Raw genomic sequence first — 15,555 nt, 5'->3', positions numbered from 1 at the left:
TTTCCCCTTTACCAGCCTCTCTTTGTCTACTAATACAGAGTTTATTTGAATCCATAAGAATATATTTAATAATCCACAGTACCTGCAAATAAGTAAATGATGTAAATTAGTTCCTGTGAAGATTTATTATGGATGTTGCAGTCTATAGGCCCACTGTATGTAGACATTAGATTTGCCTACAAAAAACAAAACAAAATGCAAATCTGTCATTACAGAGAAGTAAAATCTAATCAGTGCCAGGAAGTAAGGGTTTGGAACTCAGCTCAACCTAAACCTAAACAAAATTTAGAACAAAAAACAAAACAGAAAGATGAGAAATTATAAAAACAACAAAGATTTACTTTTTACTGGCTTCTAGACGGGACATGTGTAATAGTTTTTGATATGTTGATTTACAGCAAAACAGAGCAATCAGCTTCTATCTAGAAAAACAGACTTTTTTTTTTAAAGAAAATGGGCAAAATTGTAATCAAATTAAATTTAGAAAGTGAGTATTTAGTGAGAATCTAAAGGCAGCACTGTGAGAAATTCTTTTAGTTGGCATTTTAAATCAGCTCTTAAATATTATAAGTTAAAAGAGATGGAGAAATACACTTTCTTTTCTTCATTCATCTAAAATTAAATGCTATGACGGGTTAAAATGCGTACAAAATGTTATGTGACATTCTGTGACTGTAACAGACTGATATTTGTATAACTTGTGACCACACACCCCCACACCCCCACCCATTGTACAATAACATTGCAGTAGTTGCTCACAGGCACAGTAGCAGCTGCAGAGCATTTTTTCCAGCCCATCCTTTGTCAGGACCATCCAACCAGTCAGTACACTGGGGGGAAAAGTAGGCTACTCTTGTGCTTTTTGGAGTGGCATCTGATCCTGCCTTCATCATAACCAAAGCTCTTCTGCAACGTGCCAGAGGAAATGTCAGACGCAACACAGGAACTTACCAACAAGCCCTTTGCGGCCCAGTTGTCCAATGTTTACCTCAGCATCTTGGCACTGTTCTGTTTTAAGCTCTTTGTTAAGATTTCTCTTAACTTGCTGACATACTTCTACATTGTCCGTGGGAACCGTAAAGAAGCTGCCAGGATATCAGCAGAGTTCTATGATTACGGTCAACAACACAGTGAGTACCCTGACAACTATGAAAACCTCTAGAGAGTTGGACTGTTATTTGAAACATGTAGATCTGTGCATTTAAGGAAAATAAGGTAGTATTAAAGTAACAGGAAAATGCATGTCTGACATCGGGCACATACGATCACAGATAGAAACTACTAATTTTTATAAAATCAAAATAAAGTACTTCTACATACTCACCATTTCCATGTTTATAAATGAGCTGTAAATACTGCTTTAATTCAATGAGTAAAACTGTGTTCACATTAATTCATACGATAGACATGAATGACAGCCTACTTTTATTTCATTAGCTTAATAGCGACTTATAAATCCTTAACTCTACATTCAATATTAAACGAAGACATTGTAGGCTGGCAGCTCTTTTTCTCTCATGTATTAATAGAACATAGTCATGATATCCCCCCCCTCCACTTCCCTTCCCTTCCCCAACCCCCATCCTGCCCTAGTTTCCATTCCCAGCTATGCACTGCACCCTTTCATAGTCAGACAGCAACCAAAACAACACGTTCTCGGGGACAGGCGGTTCGAAGGCACATTCTGTGGGAGGAGAGACACGACAACAACATTATCTCTAGCTATCATTCAAGGGGATGTTTAATTTAAAGTGGACCCACTCCACGAAATACTAATTAGCCAAGCTTAGGGTATTAGTCACGGTTCTGTGGCTATAGTCTTCCATGTACTAAGAAGTCTGTTTGATGTCTGTAGCTTGTCTTTTATACCCGTATTTCAAATTAATGTCAGTCAAGCTGCATAAAATAGCATGAATTTAATAGAAAACATTAGGTTGATTATTATGTATTGTTCATGAGAAAATGGAGGAAGAGGATGATGATGAAAATGTGTGGAATGCGGCAGCTGTTATTCTGGACATTGACTCAGGTGTGTTTAATGAGAAACAGCCACAGCAAACATCTAAGCTTATGTTAATTTGTCATGTGAATGGTGTGAGAATGCGCTCGTGTCTTTTTCAGGAACTGTTAATTGCATAATAATACGCTGCATCTTGCATTAACTCTTGGAAGTTGAAGGCTAAAGCAAGACCTGAAAAGGTAATATATCATTTTGATAAACATATCAAGAGAGTGGAGAGTTGATTAATATCGATTTGAGAGTTAATTTATTGGTTAATCAATAGAGGAATTACTGTAATTCCTCTATTGATTAACCATTACAGCAGCTTAATTAAATTCCAACCATAAATCTGAACTTATCAATTCTCCATCATCTTGATATAATGATATATTAGCCTTTCACTTCATATTTTACCTTTCATCTTCCATGAGTTAATGCAACCCGCAGTACATAGATTAGGGGGGGGATCTTGTCCACTTAGTCATTTGGCAGACGCTTATATCCAAAGCGACTTACAAGTGAGATACAAGGTACAAGGCAAAGGCAGAATAAATGTAAGGAGGTCTTGCCTTGGGACCCCTATTGGAGGCAGTCTCCCGCATCCTGAAAATGTTTAAAGGGTAAAAGTGAATGGGAACATCAACTAATTTCACTGGAACATAATTCTTAGTCTTTTATGCTCTATTCTGTTCAGTTAACATCGAGAACTATTTACAAACCAATCTTCAAATTTCTTATTAATTACAATAAGTGACTATATTGAGTAAGGCAATAATTGCATTTAGCATTTTGCACATATGCTCCAGAACCCCCACAACCCATAACAAAAACAGTTAGGGTAATTGCAAGATGGCTAGATACTACACTGTGTACCTGTTCTTTTTTGTTATTCTTACTCCAGGACAGATGGTTTTTGTGTCTGCGTTGTACTGCAGAGAGTCTTCTTGTACTGGAGAAAAATTACAACTGCTCTGGATAAGAGAATCAGTAAAAGTAAAATAGATGCAAGTAGAAGCAAGAACTGATCTCTCATTCCTGTCACAGGATCCTGGGCAGACCGCTCACCCCTACATGATGCTGCAAGCCAGGGTCGCCTCCTGGCCCTGAGGACCCTCATTTTACAGGTGAAGAGAAACAATCCCCTAAGAGGGTAATGCACACATCTGTACACATGGGGTCTGTTGTAACTATCCCTTGTGCAAATTAAATCTAGTTCAGTACCTTTGTAGGCTGCTGGTCAGATAAAGAGATGGAGATTTGGATTAAAGTCAAGGGGTCCTATAAATTATTTCAGTAAGAGCATCTCCTATCACTGATAATTTATTAAATAGTTTTTCTGCACCTCACCTAATAAGAAAATAAAATGAGTACCTGGCTCGTATGTGCATATCAAAAGCATATTTTAGCTACGTCCTTGCCTTAATTATCACAGAATTTGTGGATGCTGATTACACACTGCATATCCTTATGCCCAAATGAAGTACTAAATACAGTGCAATTTAAATTGCAATCACCGCTTTAATGTGCTGCTTACAAAGGGCTGTGCTACAAGCGAAGAAGCCATTTCAGCTACAGAGCCTACAATTCCTAACATAGCTTATGAAAGCAATAAAATCATTTGAGTACTGATGATTCATTAGCTCCTCATCAGCCCTCTATTGGTTAAAGGCTTTAATTTAAATGAGACTTTACAATGTAGTTTGGCAGCTACAGACAACTAGAACTGAAAAGGATGGGTCCACTTCTTAAAAGCTCTATTGATGTTCTTGTAATTCCTGGTATTCACCAATAGAGGTTGACAAAGGTCATGTATTGGCTAATGCCCCTTAAAACACCAGATGTCTCTGACTGCTTGGTGTCGTTTCCAGGGTCACAATGTGAATGTTCTGACAATAGACCATGTGACACCCCTTCATGAGGCCTGTCTTGGTGATCACGTCGCTTGTGCCAGAGCGCTCATCGATGCAGGAGCAAATGTAAGTCACAGATTGGCCTTATGCCTCTTTAATGTTGCTATGCTCCACAGGTCAAATGTAATTTCCATGGATGGAAAAATCTGGGTACGGGTAAGAAATGAGGAATGCACTGCTCTCCATCTACAGTCACTGTAGAGCTATTAAGTTGTTGTTCGTGTTCAACTGTTCCCCCAGGCTGGTGCTATTACTCAACTTGCACGTTTAAGCAAGGCCTAAAAATAACAATAAAAAGAACATGTGTTTACAGGTCAATGCTTCTACAATTGATGGGGTCAGCCCTCTGTTCAACTCCTGTTCAGTGGGAAGTGTTGCATGTACTGAAGTCCTTTTGGAAAATGGAGCAAAACCCCAGAGTCTTGTATACCATCCTTCACCAATCCATGAGGCTACCAGCAAAGGTATATTAAGACAAATATTCCACCTTAACGATAAAAGGCATCAGGTAATATCTGGTAGCTCTCAGGTGACTTTTTAATTGGACCAACGACAGTATACAGTGTTGTGTGATGGATAATGTCCCAAGTAATCATTTAATAATTTTCATTAGAGTATATATATATATATATATTAATTTAACTTTACTAATATCATTTTATGTTGTCCTTTGCTGTGCACAGTACGTTCTAACAAACCTGCATTACAAAAAACTGCTTTAAAAATAAATCCTAACATGTCCTAAGTAGACAGCCTGGAGAATTATTTCGCATTGTCACTTACTGATTACAGTCTTCATGCTCCATTACTTCCAGGTCATTACGGTTGTGTAGAGGCTCTGGTGACTTGGGGAGCAGATGTGGACATGGACATTCCTCACCTGGGCACAGCACTCTATACAGCCTGCGTCTGCCAAGAGCTGGAGTGTGCCAGAAAACTCCTGAGGGAAGGTGAGCTTGCAGCACAGTGTGGATCTTTACATCTCCATACAGACACGTACATGTCCTGCATGCACATATTCACACACAAGCAAAGTCATTGTACACACAAAAGCATTCGCATGTACACTGGATTTTACGAGCCTGTGAAAATGCTTTTCAACCTTTACATGAAAAAAAAAAAAAAGGAAAATAAAAGGTCTTAATCAAAACATTTCAAATCATGTGCTGGTGTACATTATTCCTGTAACTACCCACTGTAATGCCAACACAACAGGTTGTTATTGCAATTTCATTATTGAGCAGAACAGCAAATCACTTGTGTTCCACAACTGGCTGCCCACATTTTCAAGCCATTAGTATGCCTATGTTGTTTGGTGCCTTTGATTGAATGTAACAAGTTCACATTAGTTCTCTCTGAGCTGTTGAATTTCTGGGAAGCATATGAGCATTGTTAGACAGACAAGGGCAGCTGAAGGAATGCAAACATAAATAAGGAAATGTAGTCACAGGGTAATTTGTGTATTGCAATGACTACATCTTGATGGTATTTTATAATGAAATTGGTAAATTGTTCACCAACTGTGTCTAGAATGGATAATTAACTTGTGTTCCACGCAGGTGCAAATGTTCAGAAAGGCAAATCCTTGGATTCACCTCTACATGCAGCTGCAGAAAAAGACTGCACGGCAGTAGTAAAACTACTGCTGGACTTCGGTGCAGACATTAATGCCAGAAACACAGAGTTTCAAAGGCCAGTAGATGTGGCTCCGCCCAGCAGTTTAACAGAGGGCTTCCTGCTGCTTTATGAAGGTACAAGCGGACTTTGTTTTGTATGCAATATTGTACCTGCATTAGGAATCCTATTGTCTAACTTTGCTTCAGTTAAAAGGGTCAAGAGTGAGGTTTATTTATCCTTTTCTGATTTCACAGTTTTTGAAAGTAATTAAAACATTATTTCAATAACTATCTGAAATAATTTTTCATTTCTCTACTTTTTATAGCGACGCCCCGACTACTGAGCCAGCTCTGTCGTCACTGTATCAGGAACTGCGTTGGCCGCGACAGACTCCACCTTCTTTCCCACCTTCCCCTGCCCAACAGGCTCAGGAACTACTTGCAGTACCAATGACAACAGTCCAAATAACCAAACAGTCTTCTGGCTCGTCCAGAAAGAAACCTTTGACACAAACAGCAACATCAACTCCATGAACTCTTGCTACCTTTCATTTTAAATGTCAGTCAATGCAGCAACAGCAATTAAGTGAAATGAGTCACAGAGTAGTCCGTGAGTTGCCGACAGTAGCAAGTTGTGTTGAGTGGGCCTGCATGTCATGTGAGGACATGTGGACCTGAATGAATGTGAGGCAGGATGCTTAAACAAGTAGCGTTCCCTGGATAAGTTACAGTTGAAATACATGTAATAAATGCAATTGTGTTTGCAGTGTTTAGAAGATGCCTTTATAGTTTCACATCTATAAAGAGTGATGCACTTTACATACACTAAGTTTATGTTGCCATTTTAATGCACAATATACCAGTTTGCTTTTGATGAATGATGTATTAAATACTACTAGAAAATTAAAATGTTTTGAAAACTAGTGCATTCCAAACGTAGTTGTATTTTTACAATACATTTGGGTTTCCATTATGTTTTTATGTAACGTCAAATATAATGGATCTGCATCTGGTTCTAAAAAAGGCTTTTATACTTATTTATGTACAAATAAATAAATAAAAATACTAATTCAAGAGGTTGGAATATTAAGTACAGACAAAAGACAACAAGATTTTCCATCTGAGACTTAATGGAAAGTCTCAGATGGAAAATGAATGGGTTAAACAGCAGATGTTTGTAATGCTGCAGTAATAGCCGCAATTAAATAATGTCCCATTATGAACTAAATTATCATATGAATATACCTGCAGTAATATAAATAACATTTCATAATAAGCATAATTTTAAAATGTATGTTCAATTATTATGTTATAAATATTTCTGTATTGATAGATGTGTCTTTTTATGTTTAGTGAAACTTCCCATTTATTATTTAGAAACACAAACATGTAAAACACACATTTATAATGTTCATTATGTTACCGTGACGTCCTGTAGGGGGCAGTAAAGCGTCATCAAAGCGTGCGCGCAGCCGCAGAACCGGGGCAAAAAGAAGTATGTCGTTGCCACGGAAACATAAACAAAACGTCATACACAGGTTGGAGCGACGCGCTAATTATCAAACTTCAGACGACTTAATGAGAGATTAACACGATCCCATGAATTCACTTATACAGCCGAATAATTGGTTTGTATGTTTTATTGAGCTCAGAGCACAATGTACTATGCAGAGTGTCCTAAAAGGACAGGACTGCCCAGAGAAATCCATAAATGGCTGCAGAGTCTCGACTTGTCTTTTTATCCGAAGACTGTGCGCAGGTAACGACCTTGTTTTGTCACTACACAGACTTTCATCGACTAATTTACCCCAGAAATATACTAAGGACTATGCTGAAAATAATCCACGTCAATGTCATTAACCTGGAATAAATTGAACTAGCGCATATTTAAGCAAAACTCTCTAAATGAACCTTTTTTTTAACAGGGTTTAAGCTAGTCTGCTAATGCCAGTTCTCCTTAGCTTTAGCTAGTTACATAAACAAAGGTTAGCTCATTACGTCTAAATGAACACCACCACCCAACCTAATGTGACACGGTTTAACATCAGGTCATTTCATTTTAAAACATTTACAAGTTAACAGGTAATGTTACTCCAGTCTTGATTAATCATTTCCCCTGTGTGTAACATCACACAGAACACATACTATTGGGATTCAAGTAAACAGACCTGAAATATGTAGTCAGCCATTAAAAAGGCCAGAGAACAGAAATGATTAAAACATAACAGCAAGATACTACAACATGGAATACAGGAAAAACATGCACCTTCCCATGAGAGTTAATTGAGAGTATACCGAGTCTGTTGTTTTTTTATTCCAGAGATTTTTCCAATGGTTACCTTGTGGCAGAGATGTTTTCTCATTATTACCCCCAAGACTTTCCAAAGCAATTATATGACAAAGGAACATCACTTACTGCCAAGCAGAAAAACTGGAGCCGGATAGAACGGGTAAGAGGAAGAGAACATGAAAAATATAATGAGGGGGAAGAAACATCTCTTTATTCAGTTCAGTTGGCATGTGGTTTTAATTGCATTTCAGGGCACAGTAAGGCATTTTATTCTATTTAATTTCCAGTTAAGCCAAAAAAAAAAAAAGTCTTAGATGTGCATCCCAAATGTTGCTCAACCTACCAGCACAAATCCTTAAATATTTTTTTCTGTATATCATTTGCAATGAAATTGGGGACTATACATATAGTGACATATAGATAGTTTTTGTACCTACATGTATTTAAGCAATCTAAAACAGAAAGCTCTTATTTTGAAACTGTTTACTGTCCCAGTCTTTACAGAAACAGAACCGGCATTTGACAAAGGAGGTGGTTGATGGAACCATCCACTGTAAACCAGGAGCAGCTGAGCTGTTGGTGCATGAGGTTTATACTATTTTAACTAACCAGAGGTGAGGGGTGACTGGGAGCACTTGTTTTATCAGATATATTATATATCATCCAACATATATCTGGAGGTAACAAGAAGTAACTGGTAGACTTAATTGTGAATTTCCACACTATTACACACTGCCTTTCAGCTGTACATAATGATAATAATAATAATAATAATACCAACAACAATACATACCCAGTTTTGATAACATATTAGTAATGGAGCTTAAGGCACTCCAGCTTACTGTGTTGTATTGAGTTCCCAAGTTTTCGCTCTCAATAAGCTTTTTTTTGGGTTACACAACTTATTACTTTGAAATCACAATTGCTTGATCCCTATTGGTATTGCAAAGCCAATTAAGTATTTTCCCTATAAACCACAATGATATCAGAGGCATCTGTAAAACTGTTGACACTTCGTCTTGAACTACAAACAAGGTCAAGACCCTTGAAAAGTAAGTTTCATTCTGGAGACGCCATCACAATGGAAAATTTAAGTGCTGATGTAGTGTGCAGCCTAGCCAGCATAGGAAACATTAATGCACATGTGCACTGGGCCGCACAACAAGGAAGCAAACCCTGAAGCTACAACATTTTTGGTTCATGTGCCAGGCAAGGAATTTTCATGTGACTGAGCGTCATGTTTGATTCGGGCATCCAGTTCTTTTAATACATCCATGATGTAGGCCTAAGGATGCTGACTAAAACTAGGTCAAGATCTTCATCAGTTAAAATGCACAGCCTATTAAAATTATCCATCAACAATCTACTAACAGGATTCTACACATATGTAGAATTGTAGGATTCCATGCAGATGACCTGCAAACACTACTCTACACCACAGCTAGTACACTAAATAGGTGGTACACAGAACATGTGATACAGAAGTAACTTCAAAAACTAATACAAATTATAATCTTTATGGTCCCCCCCTCTCAGCATCAGGGATATTGAAGGCCCAGAGACAGACTTCACTGACCAAGAGTACCAGGAGCTTCTTCCCACACTGGCTCGATCCACAGCCTCCAAAGCCATAAAGAACAACTTGAGGGTAACAGAGATCATGGCGGAGCCGGACATCAGCACAAACCAGAGGAAGGTAGAAGTCATCCTCCACAGGCACTTGGAGCACAAAGCTGCAGAGAAGATGCTCAACCCCGGTCGGTAAAATCAAATAATTTATATCAATGTCAGTTTATAGTAATATTTCTCTGACTGTGACAGAATTTAGCCAATTTTGACCATTTCTTTGGTTTGGTGACAGAGCGTTTTAAAGTAAAGCATCAGGGTCAGCTCGCAGCCAAAAATGTTGTGTCGTCCAACCAGGGTAATGAGTGCTTTGACAGCCCTTCATCTGGATGCACGACATCAAGTAAGTGTTTAATCTAACATTCTCTTTCAGTGGTAATCAGCTAAGAATATTCTCTATAAAGTATATAGTACATTTAGCTCGCTGCTGTTTTATTCTGTGTGAAGGATAAACAATTTTGCCAGGATTTCACTGGTGAAAATGCTGCAGCTCAACTGCTTGCTTTGAAGCAGTTTAGATCATGCACTGTGCATCTGTTGCTACAGTGTTGGTTTCTTCTTTAGAACTTCTTTTTCATTAGGTTCAATTTCAATAAAGCCTACTCTAATCAAATCTAATCTAAAAACATTTCTGATCTAATACAGATTATGATGAATATGTGTGCTAAAACAAGCTCCACGAAGTACAGTAACTTTCAGGAAAGTTCCTTTGACAAATTATAAATTGAGTTATGACTTGATATCTCTTGTTAACTGTCTTGCTCAGAGATATAGTACAATTTGAAGGTGGTAATAATAGTGCAATGCATGATTTTTCTATTACAGATGGTCAATTACTATAAATATGTAAGGTTACTGTATATTGTTTTGTCCCACAGTGCCAACTAATGTTGTGCATAGAACATGTATGTAATGTAAAGGTTAAGTCAAATTTCACCTACTAACGACTTTGATTTCCTAATTTTTGCTGTTCTAGAGTCATTTTCCTCAACATGGAGTCAAGCTGCTGTTTCGTTTAAGGAGATAAAGGTGCATCAGCCTGTCAGACGGTCCCTTGTTAACTATTAAAAGAAAAAGGATAGAGATCTGTGTGTATTGTACCTCATGTGTCACTTGATACACTGATGTGTTTTCTGCAATAATTCAAAGCGTAGCCTCCTTTAACTGTTCCACACAAGTATTTATTGGAGCTTTGAAAGACAGATGATGTCAGTGTTTCTTAGGGCTTATGTAATGTAGTGCAATACAGTTTCTCTACCGTCATATTCAGGCTATGCTTATTCGCACCAGTAGGTGGCAGCATTGCTAACGAACAGTGCCTAGAATCCTTAGCAATAGGTGTTCCATTTACTGTCCAAGAAGAGGACAATAATAAATGCATAAAGTCACTTGCCTTTCTGTTTGTTTGTGTTAACTGTTCTGAGTGAGGCAGCAGATGATGAATCCAGTGGCTGTGATAATATATATAGTCTACAGTACACTGCAGCTGCATCCCGACTGTCACTATGACAGGATATGAAAAGCTTGTAAAAATAGCAGGATGGGAGAATGTATTCAATCATTTGTGGTTTGCATGCTGGAACATAGGAGTCATTCATGGTGTTCTTACCCTACTTTATTTCTGAACAAGATTTTCCTATTTGTACCATAACCTAGTCAGTAGCAAGGCACGATATGTTGTGCTCTCTACACATAAACAGAAGTTTCTATCCTGACAAGACATATGTTGTTAATTTAAATTGCGACAAGTTAATTTTACAGCATCAGAACTGCTGTAATAACCCGCAATTTAATTGTAAAGTGATTAGAGTACAGAACACTTCAGTGTTTCCTCATTTTAGAAACCCACAAGTAATACATCTATAAAATAAGTGTGGGTGAAAAGAAGATCTATGACCATTTGCAACACATCTTTGTGTGTTTTTCTGTACCCTAAGTAATGAATAATACGTTTTTTTGGTTTGTTTTTTTTTTTTTTGATGCCACATCTACTCAGATTCATTTAGATTGAGATCACTCTGTTGTCCAACTCTCCGGGCACTAAATGCTCCATGCAACTGAGCTGCAAGTGAAAGTGAAAAACAAATGACAAAGTGTTTTTGGCTGACTGCCTGGCTTCTCTTGTGGTCTAAGAGCCTTTCAGGTTTTCAAAAGAGTTAGAACAATGCTGAGATGATATGATCTCCACAGCTTCAACAAATGACCCCACAATTTATACAGGAGAATTTGACTCATATTGTAGTGGAAGAGAGCAAAATTTACTGTTGCAAAATTAAATACACGAGCTGCAGTAATGCTTAACTGTAAAAATGTTTTAAAAAGTATATTCTTATTTTCCTATTTTATGGTAATAGGTGTGGATATCTGACAACTGAAAAATTTCAGCCGCCTATGATAGATCTCATGGTTTCAGTGAAAGCAGTTCATCCTGCTTCCATGGTAGTGAATGGGTGGTAAAGCCTCTTTTCCTGCCTCCCTCAGTGGAGCTGTAAAACCTGACCTCCTTAATCTTTCAGTATCTTTTGAGTTCCCTCAGCTTGACTGGGCGCGAACACACATCAGCACTTAAAACAGAGAGTGCTGTCGCCTGTTGATTTCTGTAAACGCTGAGTGATAAGCGTTGGAATTTGGATTTGTTTTTAGTTTTGAGCTTTACTTTAAGATTGGTTTCTACTGAAAATCTAGATTATGAGGTACAACTAGAGTCAGAGGTGTGACATATAATTGCATAGATGAGTCGTATAAAAACGACTCGTCACAGTCTGATAGATTCCTTTTGAATTGTGCACACAAATGATCCTGCAAACACTAATAATGAGTAAATTGAGCTGTTTTACATAAAAAAGCACCGTCCAGGGTTACAGGGCAATGTTTATATTTATTCTACATCTACACGCCTCTTCAACTCAACATCATCTTGGGCCTGGTTGCTATAGCAACTAGCAAACCAATACTGGAGAGCGACCAGGAGACATTAATAAGCTTACAGTGAGCTTCTTTGGCTCCTTCTCTTGGTCATGAGCACAGGCAGCAGGATTTTAAGCTGCATATGCATGAATACAAAAAAATATAAGCACATTAATTTAAACAATTAAAACTTGCACTTAACCTCATATTCAAAACACAGAAAGCATTTGTGACAAAAATCTGGCATGATGTCCGAAATGCCGCAAGAAATCGTTTCACCATCTGTCAATATTTCCATTCAATGTGAAGGAAGCACTAGTAGTGAAGATGAGGAAATGTAGCAGGAGGATGAGGGTTCAAAGCCTTGTTGGAACTGACATGACTAGCCAGTAGGAGTATTGAGGCTTTGTAAGCTAAGGATTCCCTCAGGAAAAAAAGGCCCTCCCCCATCCCAGTGCTTACAAAGCCACTGTAAGCTACAGTGATCCACACGAGGGTGGGGCACTTTTGTGTCTGTATACTGACATGCGCACAAATGAATGTATGCAACAGTCACGTTACTGTTTCATTTTGATATTTATATATATATATTTTCACTATCTCCTCGCAAAATGCTTTTATTATTTACATCATTTCAATCTTGTCATAGTATGTTAGTCACTAACAAGCTGCTGGCCCCTGCTGTTCATTTTCCAAACCTCAGAAACTAAATTGTGAGTATGATGTTATTCTTTTCAATGCATGTGCCCCACTCAGACAAAACTTTAGGCTGTAATATAATCCATGCTTCAGGGAGACTTTATTTCATTATTGCCATTTACAGTTTTAAAATGAATTTGCTTGCAATTATGTATTCAAGAGAAAAATTCAAAGGCTTGTGTCATGTGTTGTACATACACCTGTATCTGTATAAGGTCCAGTTACGGGTGAATCAATATTCTGCCAAGAAGTACACAATAAAGACAAAACAACACTCCAAGCAACTCTGCAAAAGCTTATTTAAAGGCATAGATCAGGGCATGAAAACAAAGTTCATTAAAACACAGTGACTGTGCAAGAAGAGATCTACAAGAGTAAGTACAATTTATATATTATGTTTTAAGATTACACATCACAGATTGCTTCTCAATAAAAAACTATAGAAATAAAGAAATAAGGCCTAAGAACAGGAAACAAAAATATTTAAAGCAAACAGTCATTACTCAACAGCAACTTTAAATAGCTGGGTGTGCTTTCTAAGAGATCTTTTAGGTACATAGCTCCAGAGTTTAAGCTTCAACTATAAGAGCACATTGTTCTTTTGAGCCTGAAGTGAGGATCAACAAACAAGCCCTGACCAGAGGATCTTAGAAACCTATTGGAAACATAAGGCTGCAGTACATTTCTAATGTAGACTGGTGGCTTACCATGCAGGCTCTGGAGGTAATAATCTTGAATCTTGAACTCAGAACCTGATAGGAAATCAATGCTAAGACTTGAGGACTGGTGTTAAATGTTATTGTTTGACGGTCTGGTCGAGAGTTTAGTAGTTGCATTCTGGACTACTTGCAAGTGACCTCAATGCTAAGACAAGAAAAGGGAGTTGCAACTTTCAGGACACAACAAAAGCATGAATAATTATCTTCACATCAGCCTTAGATACCATAGGTCTGATATCCCTTAGTTGAAAAAGTAATAAAGTCAGACCAACATGGAACACCCTGGTAGCCAAATAGTCATGCGTCAAAGCCACGGCATTCAAGGTTGAGGTCCATCTGGGGACCTTTCTGCGTGTCATACACCTTTTTGTTCCCTACTTCCTGTCTGCCTGACGACTTCTACTGCTACTTTGCTACTTTCTATACAAAGACAAAATGCTTTAAAATAAATAAATAAATAAATATGTATATGTATATATATATATATATATATATATACACACACATATATATATTGTATATAAGTAAGCCTGACATTTTCAGCAACCTGCATTTACAGGTTATTAATCATAAGAATGGAATACGGAGGAATACTGTTTTACAGTGAAAGCAATCTCCACAGTAACATGTACATGCATGAAGACTGCATTGTTCTCAAGAGGAGTGAACAACCCTGCTAGAATTAGACTCACAATAGAAAGGGCAATAGGAGCTGCAACAGGAAGACAGAAAGTACAACACAAGACAAAAGAAGAAATGGCTGTGGCAAGAAATTGCTCACACACAAAAGGAAATTGCTTTACAGACTGCTCACGTCTTTACACCTATTTCGTCTTTACTACTTTTTGTTCTCACAAAATTAAATTTTAACAACACAATTAGTCTAGTTCATCATATCTCAATACTATGTAACATAGTATTTTAGCAGAAGTTACCTTAAAAAAACAAATATAGTAAAGGTAATTAAATAATATAACATGATAAAGTTTTGTCAACCAATGAAGACAACCAGCCTCCACACTTAAACCTGTAAATGTACAGTATATGGATGTAGCCAACTAATTGTTGGCAACTGACCTGAAACAAGCATAATCCTGCTGCACCACTGCACAATGTGGAGTTGGAATCAACTGTCTATCAATGAGGCAGTGCAAGCCAACTTGATCTATATGTGATAAACTAACCAACCAACAGACAGAAAATTTCCAAACTCACATCGCTATCCCCCGACCTATGCAGCTATTAGGCTAATTAAAGAAAAGCAAAAGATGTACTTAGTGGACAATGGTTTGGCCATGTGGTTGGACTCCATGCAACAGAGGGCTAATTAAATTATTAATTCAAGATGTAGCAGTAATTGAATTATTGATTAAAGATGTTACATTAAGTAGTGAAACATTAATAAAGTGTGGCATTTTAATATAAATAAATCATTACTTTTTAAAAAACATTAGCATAATTATGATGATGGTGCTGCTCCTCTATAAACACAGCTGTCAGTAATGCTTGGTAATGCTGGTTCTCAAGAGCCACAAGAGTCCTGCTTGTTCCAACTATCCTGCCCTACCCACTGTTGATCACCTGGATCAGGTGTGTTCAAGCACTGCTGTGACTCAAGGATGAGGGTTGGCCACCTCTGCTTTAGAGCAAGAGCAAAGGAGAAGAAACTTGCAACTTGTTTATGTGTCAAAAAAGCTACAATTTACTATTAACTCTAGATAATAATTATGCCGGTTCCATAGGTCAAACAGACAAACTAAAAGCTTCTTCCATTTGTTAAATTCCA

The 15,555-nt window shown here is 37.6% G+C and overlaps 2 protein-coding genes across 3 annotated transcripts; both read left to right on the top strand.

Annotated features, from left to right (window-relative positions):
- The first annotated feature begins 744 nt into the window (after nt 1-744).
- asb5a (ankyrin repeat and SOCS box containing 5a) lies at nt 745-6,451 on the top strand. Of its 2 annotated transcripts, none has more exons than XM_026357124.1 (7): nt 745-1,130; nt 3,047-3,126; nt 3,871-3,978; nt 4,226-4,376; nt 4,728-4,862; nt 5,472-5,663; nt 5,855-6,451. In XM_026357124.1, exons 1-7 carry the CDS (start codon nt 926-928, stop codon nt 5,980-5,982), a joined length of 999 nt encoding a protein of 332 aa, XP_026212909.1. In that variant the 5' UTR covers nt 745-925; the 3' UTR covers nt 5,983-6,451. The 2 variants fall into 2 exon arrangements, with proteins under 2 accessions (XP_026212909.1, XP_026212910.1); XM_026357125.1 differs by lacking the exon at nt 745-1,130 and adding an exon at nt 1,149-2,029.
- A 604-nt stretch (nt 6,452-7,055) lies between these two features.
- Nucleotides 7,056-10,817, top strand: spata4 (spermatogenesis associated 4). Its single transcript, XM_026358065.1, has 6 exons — nt 7,056-7,287; nt 7,849-7,978; nt 8,314-8,432; nt 9,355-9,575; nt 9,680-9,787; nt 10,421-10,817. Exons 1-6 carry the CDS (start codon nt 7,187-7,189, stop codon nt 10,510-10,512), a joined length of 771 nt encoding a protein of 256 aa, XP_026213850.1. The 5' UTR covers nt 7,056-7,186; the 3' UTR covers nt 10,513-10,817.
- Nucleotides 10,818-15,555: the final 4,738 nt, after the last annotated feature.

The sequence above is a fragment of the Anabas testudineus genome, chromosome 10 (assembly GCF_900324465.2).
Source record: "Anabas testudineus chromosome 10, fAnaTes1.2, whole genome shotgun sequence".
Classification (NCBI taxonomy): domain Eukaryota; kingdom Metazoa; phylum Chordata; class Actinopteri; order Anabantiformes; family Anabantidae; genus Anabas; species Anabas testudineus.
Note: the sequence above shows the minus strand (reverse complement) of the source record. Positions and strands in the feature narration are given on the sequence as shown.

Bases quoted from the DNA above. Each gene is read 5' to 3' on its own strand.
- asb5a (XM_026357124.1), top strand. From the start codon at position 926: ATGTCAGACGCAACACAGGAACTTACCAACAAGCCCTTTGCGGCCCAG. The intron at 4,863-5,471 runs GTGAGCTTGCAG...TGTTCCACGCAG, and splicing joins CAGAAAACTCCTGAGGGAAG to GTGCAAATGTTCAGAAAGGC. The intron at 5,664-5,854 runs GTACAAGCGGAC...TACTTTTTATAG, and splicing joins CTTCCTGCTGCTTTATGAAG to CGACGCCCCGACTACTGAGC.
- spata4 (XM_026358065.1), top strand. From the start codon at position 7,187: ATGTACTATGCAGAGTGTCCTAAAAGGACAGGACTGCCCAGAGAAATC. The intron at 7,979-8,313 runs GTAAGAGGAAGA...TTACTGTCCCAG, and splicing joins ACTGGAGCCGGATAGAACGG to TCTTTACAGAAACAGAACCG. The intron at 9,788-10,420 runs GTAAGTGTTTAA...TTGCTGTTCTAG, and splicing joins ATCTGGATGCACGACATCAA to AGTCATTTTCCTCAACATGG.